Source organism: Amborella trichopoda, chromosome 3 (assembly GCF_054954075.1).
Source record: "Amborella trichopoda isolate Santa Cruz 75 chromosome 3, AtrichopodaSantaCruz75HAP2 v2.0, whole genome shotgun sequence".
NCBI lineage: Eukaryota > Viridiplantae > Streptophyta > Magnoliopsida > Amborellales > Amborellaceae > Amborella > Amborella trichopoda.
In genome coordinates, this window is record NC_142338.1 from 39968873 (window position 1) to 39992609 (window position 23737).

Here is a 23737-nt window from a genome sequence, read left to right on the forward strand (position 1 = left end):
GTACCGTTTTAGGAATTTTAATTATGGTAATTACAGTTGAACATGATTTTCAAGCCATCATAAGGTTTCAAACACTACAACTACATCTTTCGACAAAATTTAGAGGTGTGGCTTACTTGTATAGTATAAGGTGGGCACCCTATACAAAACTCACCCTTTATATCATAAACAACTTAGCCAAAAGATATTACACTCCATCGGGAGTAGAATGTTCATGTACTCCCTTGGGTAAAATCCCACTTAGAAATAATTTTGGGATGCTAAAATTTAGGGATGTAACCCCCTCAATATGTGAATCAGCTTCAATAAATTTTTTTCCTAATTATACCCTCCATGTACTTGAAAAAAATAATATCCCGAGATTGAATAGAAACCATCCAATTTTTAGATAGTGAGATCTAAGTGTTAGAAAATTTAAATTTTATTTATTTTTTAAATAATCATCTATTAATCCTTAAGTGGTTCTCAAAATTTCAGATTGAAAAAATCCTTTTAGGTAGGTCTTCTGACCGAGGGAGTAGAAGTATATGCACTGGCATACGTATTCACAAGCTTAAACCTAGCTCATATTGGCCTTTGTCTCAACTTAAACTTGACTTGTTTAATAAATGGGTAGTGGGATTTTTACTTATGGATTGGGTAAAATTACCAAATTTACCCTTTGATCCATAAGTTCAGTAATTATACTGACTATTGAGGTCCTGCTGTCCTCATTTGTATTAGGAAAATGTTTTGATGGGATGCAGCCTGATCAAAATAAGTCAAACCTCACTTCAAAAGTCATCCAAAATTGCAAATTTGACGTAAAAAAAACTTTCAAATCGATCATCTTGGCCTTGACCAATATGGTTGTGGAAAAAAATTAGGATTTTAAACTTTAGAAGTAGTGTATATTAAATAATACATTATGTAGACCATCCATTTCGCCCTAAAAATAAGTGTTCACGGTTCCACAAGATCTGTACAATTTTTTAGCTTCAAATTTTGTAGTCGGTGTTGGAAATTGATTTTAGAGTCATCATGGAGTTTCTAATGCCCAAAGAGCTCTCTGAACGTGGAATCAAGGTGAGGCTTTAGTTTGTTTTCATAAAGCCAGGCCTTATAGCAACTTTATACTTTTTTATTATGTTTTCCCTCAATTTGACATCTATTCAATGTTTCAAACATCGAAACACTTATTTTTTATTTTTTATTTTGTTTTTACATTAATGGGGCAATCTGATGTCGAAAATATTGAACCACCCCATTTATAAGGTAGTCCGATAATTGCAACATTGGATTGCCCCTACATTTTTGGCCCATCCTTCTTTATAAGGTGGTTCGATGTTTGTAGCAGTATGAGTTTCAACTATCGGACGACATATACTTAGGAAAAAACAAAAAGCTCAAAACGTAGTTCGATGTTTGAAATTTTTGAGCACTAAACTATAAAAAAGCTATAGAAAAGGGCAATTCGATGTTTATAACATTAGACTGCCTTATAGACAACATAGGGCAAAAAAATATTGGATGGTCCAATGTTATAGTTATCTTATCATCAACATCAAAACTTTTTCCCAACTATTTAGAGTCGGCTTTATGAATCTTGGTACCTGTTGTGTCTTTTTGGACCTACTTCTTGTTCTTTTGTAGTTATCTCACCATCCTACAAATGGGGTGGTTCGATATATTGAAAAACCCCTATAAATATAAAAACAATAAAATAAACTAAAATATCAATATTGTAGTTAGGATGAGGCTCTATGAGTAAGCCATTTGATATGTACATATGCAGCCCCTTCTAAACTTCACCTTAAAGATGAATTTTTTATTTAAAATTTCAGGGATTCATTATTTAAGCCAAGCTGATCATATATATGAAAAAAAAAAAATTGAACTTTAAAATGTACTTCTGTTTTGTTTTGAACAATTATTTTATGCGGGCTGGACCGCATTTGTACAATATACGGTCCATAAGTATAAAATATCCATATTAAAGATGGATGCAAATAGGTGGTCCAGCTAAAAACATTTGGATCATTAGTTATTGTTTTCTTCATATAATTATTATTTCTAATTTTTTAAATTTATTATTTTTGATATTCAAATCTCCATGTTAAAGATTATATAGTTTCTAAAAATTAAGATCAAATTATATTTAAAAAATATATTTATTACCAAGCCCGAATTTATACGAGTGCGAACTTGGCCGCATGCTAGCCTCGCTTTTTTTTTTTTTCGATATTTTTAGCATCGTCCATTACGCAACGTCCATCTCTGTCGATGAAGACCGAACTTATGAGGCCAAAATAGTAAATTTGATAAATTCATCCCGCATGTACGTTAAAATCCCTCTGAATAGGGTTTAGGCGTCATGGGGTTTAAGCTTCATTCTGAAACCCTGTACGAGCCTCATCTCTGCTCCATGGTTTTGAGCAACAGTGATAAGGACTCTCAAAAAAGTATTTCAGCTTGGGTTTTGAAGACCCAATCTCCCAAGAAGAATCCACAGTTTTTGAAATTAGGGCTTTCTTTAGCAAAGGTCCCCTTTTCTCACTTCCAATTACACTGTACAGATTCTTCTCTTACAGATCATGTTTTAGAATCTCTCCAAATTTGTGGTTTTATTTTCTAGGGTTTAAGTTTCATTATCACCTAGGGTTCAAAATAACCATATTTGCTCCTGCAAAAACATCAAATCCTTAAGCACACAAAGAAGTCCCAGCTCCATATACTTTACAGCCATAAACGCCCTCTCAATCTCTGCGTAGAACCCATCAGAATAAATGGGAAAAGCAAAGGGCAAACATCGCCTCGATAAATTCTACCATTTCGCCAAAGAACAAGGCTACAGGTCAAGAGCAGCCTACAAAATTATACAACTGAACTCCAAATTTAACATTTTGCCCTCAGCTAGGTCGCTCTTGGACCTCTGTGCCGCCCCTGGTGGGTGGATGCAAGTTGCAGTGAAGCACATGCCCGTTGGCAGCTTTGTGCTGGGGGTGGACCTTGTGCATATAAGGCCGATCCGAGGCGCGGTTTCCATACAGGGTGATATCACGACCCAGGACTGTAGGTCTGCCATTAGGAAGAAGATGGGGGAGAACGGGTGTGGGGCATTTGACGTAATTTTGCACGATGGGTCCCCAAATGTTGGAGGGGCATGGGCGAAGGAGGCGACCAGTCAGGCTGCATTGGTGGTGGATGCTGTTCGGCTTGCGTCGGAGTTCCTTGTGCCCAAGGGGACCTTTGTCACTAAGGTATTAAAGGGTTCCCTCTCTCGTCTCTCTCATCTATCTCTCTCTCCCTGGACTGCTTTTGTTTGATTTTTTTCGTTTTTGACTTTTAGTTCATGGTGGATGGATTGAGATCACAATGGTATGTTTCGATGTATTTATTGATGTAATATAAAGTTTGATTTGTTTGTTTGTAACTTGATTGGTTGGGTCACTGAGAGTGAGGTTTATGTGAGCATTGCTAATTATGAGGCGAAAATCATCACATTGCATAAACTATGCATTAGCTTTTTGCTCAATGAGAGATTACAAGTTACTGTTCATTGACTAAGGTATCTTTTTGAGCTCGTCTATGCCTCAATTCGGGAAATTGGAGATTTAGTGTGCATAGTTCATGACTAAGAAGTTGCTTACTCGCTCCCAACTACACTATTGGATATCTAATTGTTATATTCTCTTTAAACCCTCATATGGTCATTTAATGGTAGTAGATATCACTGTTCACTGAAAAATGCCTTATTGTTGAATCGTCTTGTAGTATGGATTTTAATTTTGAGATCTTAGGTTTTTTGTCATTCCAGAAACTTCATTTTGTGGGTAATGTTGTCCGACTACCCTCAGATTTGAGTCCTTTTCCTTTGGGTTTTGATTATGGAGAATGGGTTTCACAATATGGGCTTTGATTTTTACAACATTGATTGCACATTTGAACAAAACTGTAGCTCTTCAGGGCAAGATACCCATCTGCTACTGAGGAGCGTTTTTTTTGGGGTGCTTATAGAATACAATGATTACTGACTTTGGCACTTGATAGTAGAAATCTTTTCAGAGTTGGTTGGGTGCTTTAAGATTCTTGAATGAAGTTCAGTTCTTGGTCCTGGTCCATTCATAAGCATGGTCATTTTCTTTGGAAGTGCTGTTTGTTCGATTCTTTCTGGCACTTTTGGAGGATACAAAGGATTGAATTCTCAGTGCATTAGGGGTACTGTAGTGGTGGATAGCGAGGAACCACAGAGTAGACTAGGCGATATGTTTTGTGAGTTAGGTATGTATGTTTAGTGAAACTACATTAAGTTTTGGGCAGTTGTTTTCTACCTTAATTTTGATGGAAGCTTCCTTGAGACTTTGTGCTGGTGGGATTTGTAGATAGCGCTATCAAGGAAGGTTCCAGTTGGCATCATGGACTCTGTGGATACCAAAACTATATCGTTTCCTTTAGCATCTCAGTTTTTGTGTCATCCTCTTTGGCCTTCTAATATTTGAAAGGGATTCGTCTAATGTAATTTGTTGGAGAACTGGGGATTGCCCTTTCCAATTGAAGCTTCTATATAGTTTGTAAGATATCCATGAGATTCTTAGTATTAGAGAAGATTCTATTTCTGGCATATCCACGGGGAAGCTGATGAACTTGCTAGTATCTTGGCTTAGTGAGTTCCTGAGCCTGAGCTTGAGCAAGTGATATTTTCTCCACTATTTTTCTTTTTTTAATTTTAAATGTTAACTTGGGATTTGGAAGGAGTAGAGACCAAGATGTCATGTTGTAGTACCCCACTACCTTGACGACTTATGCTTTGGGCCCATTCTTATAATTTGAGAACTCTCTGTAAGTTTGAAAGTGTTATTTATTTAATGCCTTTCTTGTACCATTTCTTTGTGCGATACTTACATTTATATGCTTCCTTTGTGTGTTACATATAATTATGCTTCTGGTGCTCAATCTTCTTTTCTAGATGTTCTTAGTCATACAATAATTTAAGTATTTAATATCCGTCTAAGCATGTGTGACATTTCATCTCATAGGTATTCAGGTCACAAGATTACAATGCAGTACTTTATTGTCTAAAGCAGGTATAATCTTTTTCATAGCAAAAATTTCTCTTTTTGACCTGTCTGGATGCTTTTCCTTTGGGTTGATCTTTAAAGTATGAATTGCAGTTGTTTGAGAAAGTTGAGGTGACCAAACCCACGGCAAGTCGTTCAACTTCTGCTGAAATTTATGTTGTGGGGCATGGATATAAAGCTCCTGCAAAGATTGATCCACGGCTTCTTGATGTTAAACATCTATTTCAAGGGGCTATAGAACCCCCAAAGGTACTCTGTTTGTCAGCCAAATGCATTCTTGAAGAATGTTAGCCTTTTCTTGAATGATCTTGAAGAATGATAAACTCTTTCATGTACTTTTAATTTCCCAATTTGATTCTATTGTTTTTGAACTGTATTTACTCAATTCACGTAGGTGATGGATGTTCTTAGAGGAACCAAGCAAAAGAGAAATCGTGAGGGGTAATCTCTCTTGTTCTTATGTGCTTGTGGTTATTAGATGAAGTCATTACCAATTGATAATTTTTCTTATTTATTTGTGTATTATTTTGGGGTATTGATAGATTCCTTGGTGCTAGTATGGTTTACTAGGCTTGTCGTCTTTTTCATGCCTGGAATTGATTTCTTGTTTTTTTAACTAAAAATTTAGTGCTATTCTGAGTAATTGACATTATTCTAAAACTTGTTTTATTTTGTGTTTGTGATATTTCCTTTATAATCCATGTTTCCAATTTAGTTATTCTTTTTCATTGGAGTTGTTCTCATCTCCAACTTAATTGTCATATGCAGCTATGAGGATGGAGCTTCAATCTTGCGAAAGGTGTGTTTGGCATCTGAATTTGTATTGTCAGAGACGCCTTTGGATCTTCTTGGATCAGTTACATGTATATCTTTCGAGGATCCTGCTTGTTTGACCATCAAAGAACATCCTTTAACAACAGAAGAAGTAAGTTACTTGACGGGTGATGTAGCTCTATTCTATATTTTGTTTCTCTATGAGCTTACTATTTTATATTTATGTTTGCAGATCAAAGCACTATGTGATGATTTGCTCATTCTGGGAAAGCAAGATTTTAAGCTGCTACTGAAGTATGTATTATTATTATTTTATTAATCTGGCTTCCTTTTTCTTCATGGATACTGAACCGTACCTGCCATCTTCCACCTGTTCCTTAGCTTGATTGCTTTGTGCACTATTATTTCTCTCTTAATTGCTTATGAATCAGATGCATGGAAGCCCTGAAATTCTTATGGAACTTGAATTCGTGTAGAATTAGTTGCTGATGAAATTGGAAGTCCTACTAATGCATTTTAGTCCTACTAATGCATTTTAGTTATTTAGCTGAGCACATGTATTTAATTGTTGTAATTTACTGTCTATAGTGGGGTTCAGCATGCAATTATTGACTTATCTTGATCCTTTCTACGTTAAATATCTCAAACTCTAAAGTCATTGCATGTCCTACTTTTGTTCTCTTTCTCACTATCATTCCCCTTGCTTCTTACAACATTCTTGGCAATATTGTTTTTTAATTCTATTCAAGTTATTTTGTTGCCGCCCATTTAAATCATCATTGATATTACGCAAAAAAAAATACAGGCTGCTATGAAAATTTTCCGGTGCTACCAAAGAGAGTAATTGTCATGCATTCTATGTTATATTGCAGGATATTTTCTTAGAGACGAAGTGTATGTTTTACTTTTTTCTCAGAAGACAAGATAAATGTTCTTTTTATAAGAAAAGAATATACATCAAGCTCCTGTTGTTGCAAACATATAGATGTGTATGTGAATGATGAACAAGAGACTTCTTCAATGAGAGATGAGTTGCATCCTTATTCATGTTAAGGAACTCTAAAATCTTTCAACTGTTTTGTGCGGATCTGTCTTTTTATGTTGCACTTAAATATATTAGGAAATATATTTTGTGTGACGTCCATCTCCAAGTGTTTTTCTTTGAGCCTAGGAAATTTAAATGGATTTTTAAATTGGAAACATTGTCATAATCCGCAAAATTAGGTAATATATTGAGTTCGAGATGAACTTCAGGTGGCGCATGCACATAAGAAAGGCCTTGTTACGTGAACAGAAAGTTGCTGCTCCTAAGGCTTCTGATGAAGAAGATGGGATGACTACTCAGGAAAATGATGATGAGCGCATACTTAACGAAATGGAGGAGCTGACTTATGTTTTGGACAGCAAGAAGAAAAGAGCAAAGAAACTCCTTGCAAAACGACGGGCTAAGGTTCATTTACTTGTTTCTATTTATCGTTTTATTGATATTCATATTCGTTGTTTAAAAGATTTTTCTTAGACTTCTTAAATCTTTTCCAACTACTATGAGAAGTTTGTACTGATGAGAAAAATCAATGACACTGTTTTGTTCATCCTGAATCTCCAGGAAAAATCTCGTACAAAGACAGGAATGCAAATAGATGCAATGGAAGATGGTTACATTGACAATGAGTTGTTTTCTCTATCCTCCATCAAGGTTTGTCATGCTTGGAGTTACACTAGTTTGCATAGCACTTCCTTTTGTTTGGAATTACCAATATACCATTTTGGTTCTTTGTACAAGCCTTCACCAATGTGCTTGTCATTGATTGGTCTTGATTTCCATTTGTTTTGATTCCTGTATCCAAGTATTTGTAGTTTTGTGGCTTTTTGGTTTAGATCTTCTTGATATATTTTTTTCTGATATTAGTTATGTGACATACATCATTCAATATATTATAGGTTTTTAGTCTATTGTTGATGTTGAAAATATACCTAAAGGGGGAAAAAAGAGAAAACCCAGGCGCCGGGGGGGGGGGGGGGGGGGGGTTGGGTGGTGTTTGGTTTAGGATGTGATGTGAGTGCCTCCTTGTTATATAATCAACTATGTCTTAGAGTAGCTAGTTTGCTTGAACAACTGGAGCTGTAAGCCAAATATGTTGATACATGATGGGCATTTTCTTAACAAAAGATCAAGCTTTACGTATCAAAAGATGAGAACGATCCATAAGAGCTTAAAACTATATAGTATCTGTTATATTTTCCATATGTTTTTCATGTTGGTTCTTGTTAGCTTGATTGCTAATGTCTAGTTGCTAGACAAAGTCATTGAATGGTAAGGCTGGTATTTGTGTATTCATATTAACGTCGTACAGTTATGTGGGACCAAAGTGTAATTTATTGAGGGGATAAAAGGGCTAGGGGAAGGCCCAAAAAGACATGTATGGAATTAGTGAGAAGAGATATGGTGACTTATGGTCTGATCGAGGGTATGGCCCTTGATAGAGCAGAATTGCAGAACATGATACATGTAATCTACCCATAATAGTTGGGAGAAGGCTCGGTGATAGTGATGATGAATCTTTTTTGCTTAGCAAAAATTTTTGCTTTGGCTGAGGGAAGGAAAATTGAAAATTGAATTGTCTTTGCTGAAATTCATTGTTATAGTTATATGAGAAAGTATATATTGCAATCTCCATGTCTATGTAAAACATTGGTTATAACTCAGAAATGAATCTTAATTTATTCATTTTTGAGTCACTGTCCATTCAGTGATTGGACATTGATGGGGAAAGAGTAGAATCCTTCATTAGAGTTGTGTAGTATTCTTACAGGTTCCACTTTCTCTTATCACCATCCAACATTGATTGGATGGTGATGACCCTCTTGACAATGGATCCTCTATACTCACAAGGATTATATTATGCTCTATAAATTTCTTCAGGAAATGAGAAAAAGCCAAAAATTCCAATTTGAACTCAGTTTGATTTCTCATGTGAATTTGGGTACCAACTTTTTAGAGCTTAAAAATAATGTTATTCAACTTTGCTGAACTTTCAAACATATAGATGTGAAACATTACACTTATTTTGGTTTCTGCAAATGGTTAAAATGTATGGCCTTTTGATTTGGCTTCTAAGATTCCAGTTGCTCATATTGACCGAAGTTTGTTGGGTGAAGAAGTAATTATATTTTGGAAGTATTATTTCTTATGACATTGTAGTACTCTTGTTCTCGTGGATCTTTCTGCATCCCTATATAAAAATTGCAGAAATTATTTCTTGTGACATGGTACTATTGTTCTTGTGGGTCTTTCTGCATCCCTATATAAAAATTTCGGAAACTTCCATCATACATGGGACCCCTTCCGATTCATTGTTTTGGCTTTTTGTCATTTAGTTTCGTGGATCTCTTCATAACTAGAGGACAATTTCATGTTGCCTACTCTGCTATGCTGATATTCTGAAAAGTGAAACAAGAAGTGCATGCAAGGATATATTTAAGAAGTGTAGCATCCAAAATATGCAAACCTGCTGTAACGATTCCCACCTGGGCTACAATGATTTATATTTAAACCTTCAAAAAAATGTATCTCTAGGGAGATGGCCATCTCAAGAATCACCTCTAGCTCATTGGCTTCTATGCACAAGGAAAGAGCTTCCATGCTTGTCCATCCGGTTACATTCAAAATTGATTTTGTTACTCTGTCATAACTGTTCTACCTAACTCCCCTCTCTAAATTTCGTATTAATATGCTCCATCAACGAGTCCCATAACAATAATATTCAGTCTGTCATTGTTATTGCTCTAATTTTCTACAAGTTTGTTATTGTTTATGTGTACCGCATTTCATAATTTGCTTTGATGCAATAACTCAGTTCCCTTTGTATTATAATTAATAACCATGCACTTTTTTACGCTTTCATGCTTCTATTCTTGGTTTCGATAGCACATTTTTGTTGTCTCAAATTTTAAATATAAAATTTTCATGTTTGAATTGTGACTGCTCGCTTGTACTTGCTACATGATAGTTTTCTCGAAGTTTAGGTTTTGTTGAGGCTCTCGTTATTGATGTTCTTCTATGAATCTGAGTGATGTTTTCCATTTCCTTTCTTGTGGATTCTCAGGGGAAAAAAGATCTGCAAGCTGTTGATTCAACTGAGGTTGACTATATAAATGGTGAAAATGTGGAAAGTGAGAGTGAAGAAACTGGTGTAGGTGAAGGTGAGGAGGATTCTCGTAGTGACATTGATTCTGATGAAGAACACCAAAGGTACATCATACAGTTTTTGCCATTTCTTTGAAGTGCTATAGTTATTATGTTGCCATTTGGCAAAAATAAGACCGAAGCTGACATGATCTATGTTGTCCAATAAAAAGACTGGATTAGGCAGATCTATCAGTACATTCCTGATGACTCTTTGACCAAAGCACAGTGCCGCTTCTGTATCTTAGGTTTGATTTCACTGGAAGCTCAAGTCATTTAGTTTGGCAAAAGAGAGAACTTTTGACATCCGATCCCATTCCTTGTCAAAGATCTCTTCTTTGGAGACAGCTCGTTGCTTATGTTCTGGTTCTTTTGGTGAGAAGAACAACTGAGCTTTTAGTGGTCTACGTACTGTGTTTTGACCATCAATGAGCATACCAGGGATGCATAATAGCATGGGAGCTTGTTGGGAAGGAATTTTGGGCTTTCAATCTTATTAAGGATCGGAGAATGGATTAGAAGTGTGTTAGACATTTGTTGAATTGCAAGTCTCTTCATATTATGTCAATGAAGCTCAATAGTTTTACTGTTTTATTGAGTGAATATTTTTGTTGATTGATAAACCAGTGGGGCCCTAACCCTGGGTAACTAAGCCAAAAGAAGAAAAGAAGTAAATTAGCAATAGTTTGACTGGTACTTCCAAACCAGCTGGAATTAGGGGATTGTTTGAGAGGTGTGACAGAAGGATCCTTAAGGTCGAGGGAGGCCCATGCTGTTCTTGTGGGATTGGGTATCTTCTTGATTTCTCCTTTAGTCAAGGGAGATTGCTTCAACATGATCAGATGGGCCCTAACTGAATTGCCATTCCTTAAGAGACTCACTCACATTTCACATAGGTTTCCACCATTTGTGAGCCATTGTCCATTTCCTTTTCTCATGCTCTTTGGGATAGAATGGATGGGTTGATTTACTGGCTGGGGTTGAAGTGGGAAGATTGCGGACGCTCTTGATGCAGGGATAACCTGATGCAACTTCATGTGTTGGTCTTCTAAATCTTTGTCGTGCATTTAGTTTTCGCTTATTTAGAGAAAGAATGTACTTGAGGTTTGTATGCTTGCTTAGTACATAAATATCATTTTATGTATGTGGGAAAGTCCTTTTTTTTTTTCTTTTTCTGAATTGTTAAATTTGGGGAATTCGTTTGAACAAATTCTCATCTTGTTAGGTATGATGAACAACTTGAGGAGTTTCTAGATCAAGCTTATGAAAGGTTTGTGACTGGAAAGGAAGGAAGTTCCAAGCAGCGCAAACGTGCGAGGCTAGCCTTAGCAGATGGAAGTGGTGAACTATGGAAGGTATCATTTCAAACCAGAGTATTGGCACTTGCTTATGATGGGTTTAAGTTTCATGATTTCTAAATGGTTTTGGACTTTAATTAAGGTTGGAAGCAGAAGTTACATTAAAAAGCTGAACTTCATCTGAAATCTATCATCATAACAAATTTCTACATAATTGTGCGCAAAAGCATTTTCTAGGGAAGTATATAATTCTCTACAAAACAGTATATAATTCTCTACAAAAAATATCAGATCTTCTTTTTTTTCGTTGATTAATAATCACCCTTCAATAATAAATCAAAATTTTAAGATTGCTAATATGTTTGCTGATATCAGTTATTTCTATTATTAACTTGATATCAAATATAACTACTATGCAAGATAACTTGTGAGATCATTTATTAATGCAAGGAAATTTTACATGCAGGATACCCAGGTTGGTGGTCAAGACTTGGCAGGTGATTCCGATGTAGACCAGGATATGGAAGCAAATCCTTTAGTAGTACCACTCCATGAGGAGCTGCCGCTCACCAAAGAGCAACTCACTGAACAATGGTTCAGTCAGGATGTGTTTGCATCAACAGAACCAGAAGAGGCAGCAACCAAATATGATGGTGAAAATGAAGTGGAAGATGTCATCCAAGATGCCCCCACACCTTCTATCTCGAAAAAGTTGGGGCCAAATAAGCTTGATTCCTTAAGTCAGGTAAGGGATTTGAATTGTTCTTAATATTTTGGTCTTTGGTCATCTTTATGCCTGAAAACGAGGAAACATGATAATACAATTTGCCAGGGAGAAGAGTAAGTTTGATGATAGGTTTGGAAAATACCATGAATATAGTTCTAATAGAATCGGATTGACATTCCTGCATTTTCTTTTCGATATACACACGTACACACACAATTTGCATGCATTCATATTCATATAGATATAACTAATTAATTGTTCATAGATACAAAAAGAAAAGGCAATAGACTTCATTGGAGATTTTTTTAGTGTAAAGATTTATGACCTTGGTCAGGTATCCCAACAAGATGACTTTGAAATTGTCCCTGCTGAGGGCTCCTCATCAAGTGATGATTCATCTTCTGATGGTGATGAATCAGAGTATGACACTGACTCAAAGGCTGAAATCTTGGCCTATGCAAAGAAGATGTTGAGGAAGAAGCAAAGGGAGCAGATACTTGATGATGCTTATAACAGGTACACCTTTACTTCTGCAAGGGTAACATAAAAGACCTGCCCCTATCAAAATAGAAGAACTCTAAACCCCATGTTAAACATAATGCTCCTAGTTGGGATAATTTTTTTTTTTTCTATGAATAGTTATGTAACAATGTGCATGATCTTCTTTACGTCAAAGGCATACTTCCTCATTGCTAACTGAATAAAAAAAGAGAACAGGTATACATTTGACGACCAGGAGGGTTTGCCAGTTTGGTTTTTGGAGGACGAAAAGAGGCACAACAAGCCATTAAAGCCCATCACTCGAGAAGAGGTAGAAGCCATGAAGGCCCAATTTAGGGAGATAGATGCTCGGCCAGCCAAGAAGGTGGCTCAAGCCAAGGCTAGGAAGAAGAGAGTGGCCATGAGGAAGCTTGAGTCTGTGAAGAGAAAGGCAAACTCTATTTCAGATCAGACAGATATTTCAGAGAGATCAAAGACTAAGATGATTGACAAGCTTTACAAGAAGGCAGCACCTAAAAGGCCAAATAAAGAGTACCAGGTAGCGAAGAAGGGGGTTCCTGTGAAGCCCGGAAAAGGTAAAGTGTTGGTGGATCCACGAATGAAGAAAGATATGAGGACTCATGGGATGGGGAAGCCTGGAAAAGTTGGTAAAAAGAAGGGAAAGGGAGTAAAGATGGGGGGAAAGGGAGTAAAGGTGGGGGGAAAGGGTGGCAAAGGTAAAAGTAAAGGGCTTGGGGGATCGGCTAATAAGAAAGGGAAGAAGATGGGAAGGAAGAAATGAGGAATTTTTTTGTTGGTTTGGATGGGCATGAAGAATGGAGAATTTTCTGTTGGTTTTAACTGGAGTTGGATGGTGAGAAAGTTCCTTTGTATTTCGGTGAGACTTGGGAATAAAAAACTGGGAAGAATTTTGTTTTTTTTTTAATGTATTTTCTAAGTTGACGACGTATTAGTGATAAATGTTATTTTTTTTAGAGAGAATTAGTGATAAATGTTTATTTTTGTTATGGAAATGCAATTATGCAGTTTCTTTTTGTTTAGGGTAGTTAAGCTGGTCCAAAAACCAAGAAGATCTTGAATTTGGGATCTTCAAGGAAAATATAACAAAGACAATAATGATTGTAACCTTGTATTGAAAATGAGGGGCGTGGTTTCTATTAGGTTGCAACCTTAAACAATCCAATTAAGGCACACCGTCAAATTTTATCATAACATGTAATCTTGGTCTAAAACATTTTTAAGATTATCTGAAAATCTATTTTTATATCTATTTATAAAATTTTAAATTCCAAAAATAATTAAAATCAAGTAGATCTATAAACATATGAAAATCTTGAAAATGGATGATGGTTTAGGTAATGGGTTGTAAGATGCGTTATTTTTGGTATTTATAATTTTTTTAATTTTTTTTTTATATTCGTACATTTCAATGTCCAGATGGTTTTCAACATTAAAATAACTTTTTCGATGGATTTTTGAAGTGCATCTATAATTCTACATTTTTAACATCTTTATATAAACTAGAGGGTTTGTCAATATTAAAATAACCTTTTTGGATGGATTTTTGAGGTGAATCTATAATTCTCCATTTTAAAGTTGCATCCTCATATAAACTAAACAGTCTGTTTATATACTTTTCTAAAATTTAACTTCTGTGTTTAGGAATACTCGTATGATTGTAAAACGGATTTGAAATCTCATATTAAAAATCCGTAAAAGTCGGTTTTCCGTTTTGAGTAATTGCTCTTGTAGGAGCATGGTATCTGTACAGACACGCGTGGGTGTATGTTTGTGTACACATCTTTGCATGCGTGTGTATGTTTGTGTACACATCTTTGCATGTCCGACGATATCATGGTGCTTGAAAATATGGTTGTCATGTCAAAACGGGTTTATGATAGGTACCTACAGTGGGATCGTTCGAAAAGGGGTCTAAGCAGTGGTTTAAAAAATGGATCGGTGTTTCGAATTGGGCATCCAAAAAACCCATTTAGATTGGTAAATTAGAGTTTTGGATAAAAAATTGAGTAACATCGGCAATTTTTATCTTAAAAATCTTTGAAAAATTACTATAAACCTCTAAAAATCATGTTATTTTCATTTGTAAATGAATTTAGGAGTGGTGCATTTTTCATTTTCATTACTTTGTAAACATAGGTGATTCTTGAGACGATGTTTTTCTCTCTGGATATCTGTATAATTAAAATAAATAAATTAATAAATAAAATATAAGACTTAGTTATCATTGTAATTAGTATAATTATTAATTACAATATTATAATAAACGTGATTTAAAAAACAAGGGTATGACCCTCACAAATAAATAAATCTAATATATAACAATTAGTTTGGATAGAAATATAGAATTTAGAAATATAAATTTACAATAATATTTTAATAAAATTAAAAAATAAATAAATAAATTCATACTTGCATTGTGAAGTAACTAGTTACAAACACTCTCATATTAGAAGATTAAAAAAATTAATTTCCCACATAAATTAGTATCACATCAAAGTATTAAACATTTATTAATTTGTTTTACTTATCCAAAATTATTACAACTTAACTAAATATAATAATATATATGGAAATTGAGGTTGTTAATTCATAACTTTATAATTTAAAATTATTTTACTATATAAATAAAAATATAAAATGTCTTATATATCATCTAATTTAAAAAATCTTATTTATAATTATAAGAAAAAATAATATATTATAAAATTTATAATATGAACAAATTAATAAATAATATAAAATATTTGGTTATTAATAAATTAAAAAAATTATATTTGCACTGTGGTGGGATAATTGATAAAGCAACTTGAAATAAATTCTAAAGTGGTATGAGTTAGTGTTATTTTCTATCTTAAAATATCTTCTAAACTTTTTTTTTTTTAATATCCAATAGACTAGAAATGATATTTTTATTATTTTTATTTCTATTATCCTATGCGCTACTACTAAATTTTTAATCCTAATTAACTAATTAATTAATTATTACTCATATAATGAAATAATGCCATGATATAATAGCTTAATAGAATTTTTATGTTTTTTTGGTAAGTAAATTAAAAGTTTTTTGGTGAAAGATAGGGGTGATGGGCACCTAATTATTACTTTTAATAATTTTTTTTCTTTTGTTATCGTCAAATTTCATTGCCACAATCGAGCATACAACTTTCTTATTCATGATGGGCATACATCGTCGTGCGTACACCATTATATGTACACCATCTCATTGCAATTTATCCCGAGCTAATAATATTTACCAGCCTTTTTTTAACTCAGATATATCCCACATCGAAGTGATGTGAGAAGAAATGCTATAAAAGAACCCAATGATTTGGCTAGATTGAATGTTGTATTGGCCATGTGAAGCGTGTGTATTATACGTTGAGGAGTTTTAAGGTGGCGACGCCAGCTGGCATGAAGGAAGGATTGTCAATCACGTGGGAGGAAGGCTGGCATGAAGGCGCTGGAGGCATGAAAATTGTCAATCATATTTCAAAAAAACCAGGGTGCAAAAAAAGAACTCCGGATTGAAAAATAAAAAAATAGGATCCACATCGGGTTTTACCAATACTGCATATGGAGCGGTATCACCGATTCCTGATCAGATCGACAATCTTTGAAACACTGGGTCAAAGTAAGGCGCACTAAAAAACCGGTTTCACCGATTCCGGATCGGATCGACGATTTTTTAAACACTGGGTCAAAGTAAGGCGCACTAAAAAACCAATCAAAACAAGTTGTTTTGATGCTACAAAAACGTGTAGGGAGGAAGGCTGGCATGAAGGAGCTGGCGGCATGAAAATTGTCAATCACATTTCAAAAAAACTAGGGTGCAAAAAAAGAACTCCGGAATGAAAAATAAAAAAGTAAGAACCACCTGGTTTTACCGATACTACATTTAGAGCGGTATCACCGATTCTGGATCGAATCAACGATCTTTGAAACACTGAGTCAAAGTAAGGCGTACTAAAAAACCAATCAAAACAAGTTGTTATGATGCTAAAAAAACTCTAAAAAACCAATCAAAACAAGTTGTTTTGATGCTAAAAAAAACTCCGAACATCAAAATGTGTGTAGGGAAAAGTTTTAATAAGGTTACAGCCCTATTGCAACAGCTGCGGTTGCAACCTTCTTCACTGTCCAATAAAATACATGGTGGATATTTAAAAAAAAATATAGAGGGGGAAAACGGAAAGCTCTAGTTGCCATTTACAATTTCCCTCCAAATTCTCTCTCGATCTTCCTAGACGTCTCTCTCCATCATCAGGTTCATTACAGAACCCTTTAAAGAGAGAGAGAGGTACATAGAGGTTCATAGCTAGGGATGGAAAGAACCCTTTTGAGAGAGAGGTACAGAGAAGATTGAAAGAAAGCATTAGGCTTAGGATTAGAAAAGCCCCCCCGCACTTTAGAGAGAGAAGGCTGAGAGAGGGTACACAAAGTGAACATTGAGGGAAATGGGAGGAGCATATCGAAAAGTTCAAGAAAAGTTCGATGACTCTCTATGCTGGCACTTATTGCCATTCGAAACCCTATGCAACCATTGCAATTCCAGCACCTCAAGCAAGCCGTCTCTCTATTGTGGATTTTAGAGTTCGAAATCCAAAACAATCTCTTTATTTTTTTTAATTTTTTTTGCCATGTTGAAGAATTTTTTCCCCCAATTAGCTATTTTGGTACATATGAGCTACTCTTTTCTTCTTATTCTTTTTTCTTGGTGATTTCTTTAGGCATTTGTTTTGCCCTAATGAAGATTCTTTTGCGTAAATCAGTTCTAATGCATCTGAGCTATTTTTTTTTACGTTTACATTTTTTTCCATTTAAAGTTATTATTCATGCATCCATTGCTTGCTTAAATTTGGTGGATATTTATTTTAGCAACGTCCACAGTTTTGGAAGGACCTTGAGTTTAGTTGTAGAATTTATTTTCAGTTTTTTTCTTTTACTTTTTGTTTTGGGGAAAAATATTTTTTGTATAAATGGTGATCAAATTAATGTGAACTACGAGAAAATCATTTGCAACTCAACATCGACAATTTGGCGGATTTAGTTTTGTTATTTACTTTGGAATTGGGCTACAAATTATCTAAGATCTTAATCCACCTATTAAATTAATTTGAATCAGGCTTGGCAAATAAAAGAATTTGAAACCAATATGTCTGGAAAATAAAAAGAATGAAAGATTTTAACCACTCAATTGAATAATTTTCTTAAAAATTGCAAATACCAAAATTATGAAGCATGGTAAATGGGTTTTGAAATGGTGGCAATCAAAGATGCTACAAAATTTATGTACATTTGCAGCAACATGCTAGTTGCACTAATCTTTATGAGAATATTAAATATTTTTCGTATTTCAATGAGAAAGTAAGGCTAGCCAATTATTTGTACAGAAAGAATTTTTTATGTGTATAAATGAGTATGTAAAGAGAGAATGGGGGTGCTTGTTGATGATATAAAATTTTATGTGTATATTGGTAGCACCCTTATGATATTCATGTGTTCAATGCAGCGTTTTAAAAAACGCCGAGTCGAACCGGACTCGCCCGGTTCGACTCGGAAATAGTGAAAAAGGAACCGGATCGCCCAAAAATCGGAAATCGTCCGGTTCTAGAGAGAACCGGACGATTCTGTACAGTGAATCGCCGATTCACTGTACGGAATCGGCGAGTCCGAACAGTGAATCGGCGATTCCGTACGGAATTTTTTTTTTTTTTTTTTTTTTTTTTTTTTTTTTTTTTTTTTTTTTTTGGTAATCCATGATAGATTTTTTTTGTAATCCATGATCGAATTTTTTGGTTTTTTGTAACCCATAATAGAATTTTTTGTAATCCATGATCGAAATGTTTGTTTTCTTTTCTTGTAATCCATGATCGATTTTTTTGTTTTTTTGTTTTTTTTTGTAACCCATGATAGAATTTTTTGTAATCCATGATCGAATGTTTTGTAATATATGATCGAAATGTTTGTTTTTTTTTTGTAATCCATGATTGAAATGTTTGTTTGTTTTTTTTTAATCCATGATTGAATTTTTTGTTTTTTGCTTTTTTTGTAACCCATGATAGAGTTTTTTGTAATCCATGATTGAATTTTTTGTAATCCATGATCGAACTATTTTTTTCTTTTTTTGTAATCCACGATTGAATTTTTTGTTTTTTTTGTTTGTTTTTTTTTGTAATCCATGATCGAATTTTATGTAATCCATGATCGAATTTTATGTAATCCATGATTGAATTTTTTGAAAATTTGTGATTTTTTTTGTTTAATCCATGATCGAATTTTTTTTTGTAATCCATGATAGAATTTTTTGAAAATTTGTGATTTTTTTTTTAATCCATGATAGATTTTTTTGAAAATTTGTTTTTTTTTTTTTTTAATCCATATTATTCAAAGAGAAAACGAGAGAGATGATGATTCTGAGGCCACCCTATCCCAGCCATATTATTCACATATCGAGTCCCAACAGCAACAGTGTAGGGATGAGCACGAAATACTGTAAATTAAATGCTGAATGGCGGTTCATGCAGGGAAAGAACATATCAATATTCGCATATTCATTCAAAAACATGAAAATTCTTAATGGAGTACCCTCATTTTTTATTGAATTCCTAAAAACCAATATTTATAATGAATTTTAATAATTTTTTCGGATTTTTTTGAAGCTTTATTCTGACCGATTCACCCGATTCCGATCCGGATAGCCGATTCGCCGATCCGGATCGGTTTTTGAAAAGCCCGATCCAGGTCACCGATCCGGTTTTTAAACCATTGGTTCAATGTTTTATTGCTATTGTTGTTTGTGATGAAGATAACCGCCTTAGAAATATGAGTGTTAAAAGAGTATTAATTAAAACCTGATAATTGTATGATAACGAGAAGTCTTTAATTCTAGCTCTAGAGTTTTTTGAATAATTCTGACTTAAACGAGTCAATAAATGTCTAATTAGAACTTCCTTTTATGTTTATGGGTCTATAAAATAGGATAGGCCTAAAGCTGGACACAAAGAACATAATTGACATGGTGGTGGAGAGTATTTCAGGTATTCTTATTGTTGAGGAGTATAGCGACAATGAAACAAATGATATTATTTATGTGGATGGTGACAATGACAGCGACTCTTATATAAGTCAGGATGAGACTTGCACGGTAGAGCCAATAACTTCGGAATGTTACGATGAGGTTCCACAAGAAGGTATGCGGTTTGAATCTCCTTAAGCCGTATTTGATTTTTATAATAAATATATAAAAAGAATGGATTTTAGTGTTCGATATTCTTCAACTTGTCGATCAAGAAAACATGGGTCGAGCATTGCTTGTAAATATGTATGTTCAATACACGGTCTGCGGCACAAGAAGTATGAGGGGAATCAATCTCGACCATATACAAGGTTAGAATATCAAGCAAAGCTAAGAATCAAGAAAGATGAATATAGCATATGGTTCATTTCAAAACATAAGATATGAATATAGCTACTATCCAAACTCTATAAAAGTGGAATGCTAACTTAGTTACTTAGCTCCAACCTATGAAATATTGTTTAGAAAATGATCTTAATAATATAATCTATTACATGAAAATTGCTTTTTCTTAGATGCTCCAAGTATTATTGAGTTGTTTTCTTTTTATGTTTTGGTATAGGAGCGTCACTGTCGAGGGCCCAAGTAACTCCCAAGGGAGTATGGGTAATACTCAAAGTGTCGTGGCTGAGGAGCAACAATGATTGGCCTTTAATTTGATATCTAATTGATTTTTTTGATATGTAATTACACATTTTTTGGATATCTACTTACATATGTTTTTGGTAGTTTTGATGTTGGTTACCTTTGCAAGGTATGACGTTTATGTAAGAAGCTTGTGTAAGAAGCAAGTGTGTATTTAAGTGTGTGATAATTTTCTATATATATAAGAATGGATTACTGTAGAACATAAAGGTATTAAATTTGAGCCCTTATGATATGTACGGAATGAAAGAAAGACTAATGCGATCTTACGGGGGAGTATATATATATATATATTTATTTATTTATTTATTTTTTCTTCCTTTCACTTCTTTTATTTTCCTTTTCTTTTCTTTTGGCAAAGATCACTAACAAGTAGTCTTATTACAATAATTATTGCTTCAAAGAAAATAAAACTAACAAATCCAAGATCTTAAAAACCTTGATGTCATTAAACTAATTTTCTTTAAACAAATAAAATATCCACAATTCTTATGCTTGGGAATATAAAACCAATATAATTAAATATAGCTAGAAACAAAAAAAAGAGAGTGTCGAAGATTACCTCAACCGGGCTTATTACACCCCACACTGAGCCACCAACATCAGATCGTGTGGGATCAACAGTTTAGCTCCAATTTCGAATTGAAAAAACAAAATTTGGCCAAACTGAGTATTTACCCTTAAATCTCTGCAAACTCTAACCCTCAAAATTTTCTTGACTTACCCCTAATTTCCCAACCCTCATTATTTTTAAAGCATGAGAGAGAAAGTGGGAAACCTAGGGTTGGGGTGTGCCCCACTAGAGGCTTAGGAGAGAGGGGGTTAAAGAGAGAAAGTTGGAGAGAGAGAGACCAAGAGGAGAGAGAGTGGGGCGTACCCTTATGGGAGAGAGAGGAGAGAGAGAGTTGTGGGAGAGAGAAAAGTGTAGAGAATAGGGAGAGGGTGCACCCTTATTTATAGAAAAAAATTAGGTTTAGGGTTTCTCATAGTTTGTTTCTTTTTTTATATTGAATATGGGCCGTTGATCATAGTGACTTGTTAGGTGAAAGATTTGAGCCATCCATTCCATAGATGGGCCATCAACATTATGGAAGGTACTTGGACAGTTATCTCATTTTTCTTAAACCATTTTCCCATCAATATATTTAAATAAATTGAATCTTATTTTAAATATTATTCATTCCATAAAATAACATATTTTTTTCCATACTATTTAAAAATATGTCAAGTCAAGATATGCTTTCAATATTTAGGATAAGATGTGGTCAATCTTTTCCATATCTAGTATTAGATCACATGCCACAATATAACTTTCCTAAATTTGAATAACTTGACAACAAAGCAAACAATCAAGAGGTGGTGCATGTCACCCATGTATTGCATGTGTGGGCTCCACCCACATGGTACATGGTGGGCCCATGTGCAATATGGCCGCTCGGGATATTTAACAAATTAATTTTTAAAATATTATTTGAATTTTATATTTTTGTAAAATCAATAACTTTATTTTTTTAAGTCCAAAAAGTATAAATAAAATATCAAAAGACTCATAAAAATTCAAATAATAATTCTAAAAAAATTTATGTCATAAAACAAATATAATTAAATTAATATGATGGAAAATTGATCGATATAGTTTAGGAATTGAATTAACAATCATGAGGCACTTCACCTTCAACTGTAAACTACAGACCACACTTGCTTTATTAGACCGACCCAGTGTTTCCCATGACCTACAGTCCAAGCAGGGGCTCATTAGTGGGTCATCAAAGTCTGACTGATGAGCCAAGGGGTCGTAATCAAAGTCTGACTGATGAGCCAAGGGGTCGTAATCTCGGTCTATGGATTTCAGATCCTCCCCTAGAGACGAGTCAAGGTCACTGAGATCTTATGCGACCACAGCTCTATGACGCATAGGGGTATCTCTCGTACATATATACACTTCACCTCAAAAGGTGGATATTTGGCTTTCCCGAATGATCTATCGATATACATGTCGTGTGATGGATCATGGATGAGGTTTTAGCCCTTGTCTCTGTAGGCCCACCATCACACACAAGGGTCACACAGCCCCTCGGCTCATTCATCCAGGCATAAGCTCCGACCTCATCAAGGGATAATCCAGAACCCTTCTCGATTTGTTCTTTATGCCCATATACCTTGGGTTTTCCAACCGACTGGCCTAGATCGTCAAGCACAGTCCAGTATCAGCAAACATCGTTTGCTTAGTATGGTACACGAGGGACCACACTCCTACTGAGTTCATGTTCCACTATATTATTTCATTTTACAAGTACTCATAAGGCATTTAAAGGCCATATAAACCCAACATCTCCCACTTGGTTTTTGAAGGCCTTACATTCTCTCTTTCTCACTTTCTCTCATTCTCACCTCTCTCCCTTAATTACAATATCGCTCAAGCATTTTACTTATTCTCTTAATACATTAATCATGGCTTTCACTATCAATCATTTCACAAAAGAATTTTATAGAGGCAACACCTTTTTCTCTTTGCTGTTTTCTCATCCCAAAAGTGGTCGTAGCTCATCTTTCACATCGCATCGCGAATCATGAACCTATTGTCGTAGAAGACCATCACATACCCTCATCGTATGTTCATAGGCTCAAAAGAGTTCTTCAAATAAGCTGATCCCTTTTGTAACGTTACAACCATCACTATACATTTGAGTTCCATGGGTGAACAACATTATAGTCTGTTATTCCATCTGACATGTCAAATAATAGCAGGTGCTCCTACTAGAATATTTAGTTTATCTGGATGTCAATCTTTCTTAATCTCACCTCATTCCTCAGGTGATTAAAAATATCGTTTTATATGCTTGGAGTTCTTATGGAATCGTGGCTCCTTTGATACACATATTGCCGCCGTGTTGTTGCAGAAAATTTTTATTGTCTCACAATGCACGAGGTGAAAGTCAAGTTGATTAAGTAATTTTTTAATCCATACAGCCTCCCCGATCACCAAACAGCACATCATGTACTCTGTCTCCATGGTGGACAATTTTGTCACATCTTGTTTCTTTGATTTCCAAGAAACTGCACCCCCTCCAAATATGAACACATATCCAAATGTAAACTTCGCATCATCTGGATCCGTGAGATAGCTTGCACCTGTAGATCTGAATATCCAAGCAGCTAAAAAAATGTGGGACTGTAGCAACTCGCACTCAATTATTGCACATACAACATATAAATTCTCAACATTCTTATGCATAAGTCTCATGCAATTTATAATTCAACACCCGTTAGTTTCACAATATGCAACAACCTTCATGAACCACAAATGTTCATCTACACTAAACATCTTGGTAGTAAATTCATACAAACCAAGTTGTTTAATCAACACAACATGTGTCAAGGAAGCCTAGCATGATGACATTCCTACAACATTCCCTATAGTTCAAAGTCTTAGGTAATCGAGGATTCTAAAAA

General features: G+C 34.6%; 1 protein-coding gene across 1 annotated transcript; it reads left to right on the forward strand.

Moving 5' to 3' along the window:
- The first annotated feature begins 2353 nt into the window (after positions 1-2353).
- Positions 2354-13577, forward strand: LOC18422541 (adoMet-dependent rRNA methyltransferase spb1). Its single transcript, XM_006878478.4, has 13 exons — positions 2354-3239; positions 5016-5063; positions 5151-5306; positions 5452-5498; positions 5826-5982; positions 6064-6125; positions 7086-7281; positions 7438-7527; positions 9938-10083; positions 11243-11372; positions 11782-12060; positions 12377-12558; positions 12760-13577. Exons 1-13 carry the CDS (start codon positions 2766-2768, stop codon positions 13322-13324), a joined length of 2532 nt encoding a protein of 843 aa, XP_006878540.1. The 5' UTR covers positions 2354-2765; the 3' UTR covers positions 13325-13577.
- The last annotated feature ends 10160 nt before the right edge of the window (positions 13578-23737 follow it).

Excerpts from the sequence above, each read along its gene's own strand:
- LOC18422541 (XM_006878478.4), top strand. The coding sequence starts at position 2,766 with ATGGGAAAAGCAAAGGGCAAACATCGCCTCGATAAATTCTACCATTTC. Across the intron at positions 10,084-11,242 it reads TCTGATGAAGAACACCAAAG|GTATGATGAACAACTTGAGG; the intron begins GTACATCATACA and ends TCATCTTGTTAG. Across the intron at positions 11,373-11,781 it reads GAAGTGGTGAACTATGGAAG|GATACCCAGGTTGGTGGTCA; the intron begins GTATCATTTCAA and ends TTTTACATGCAG.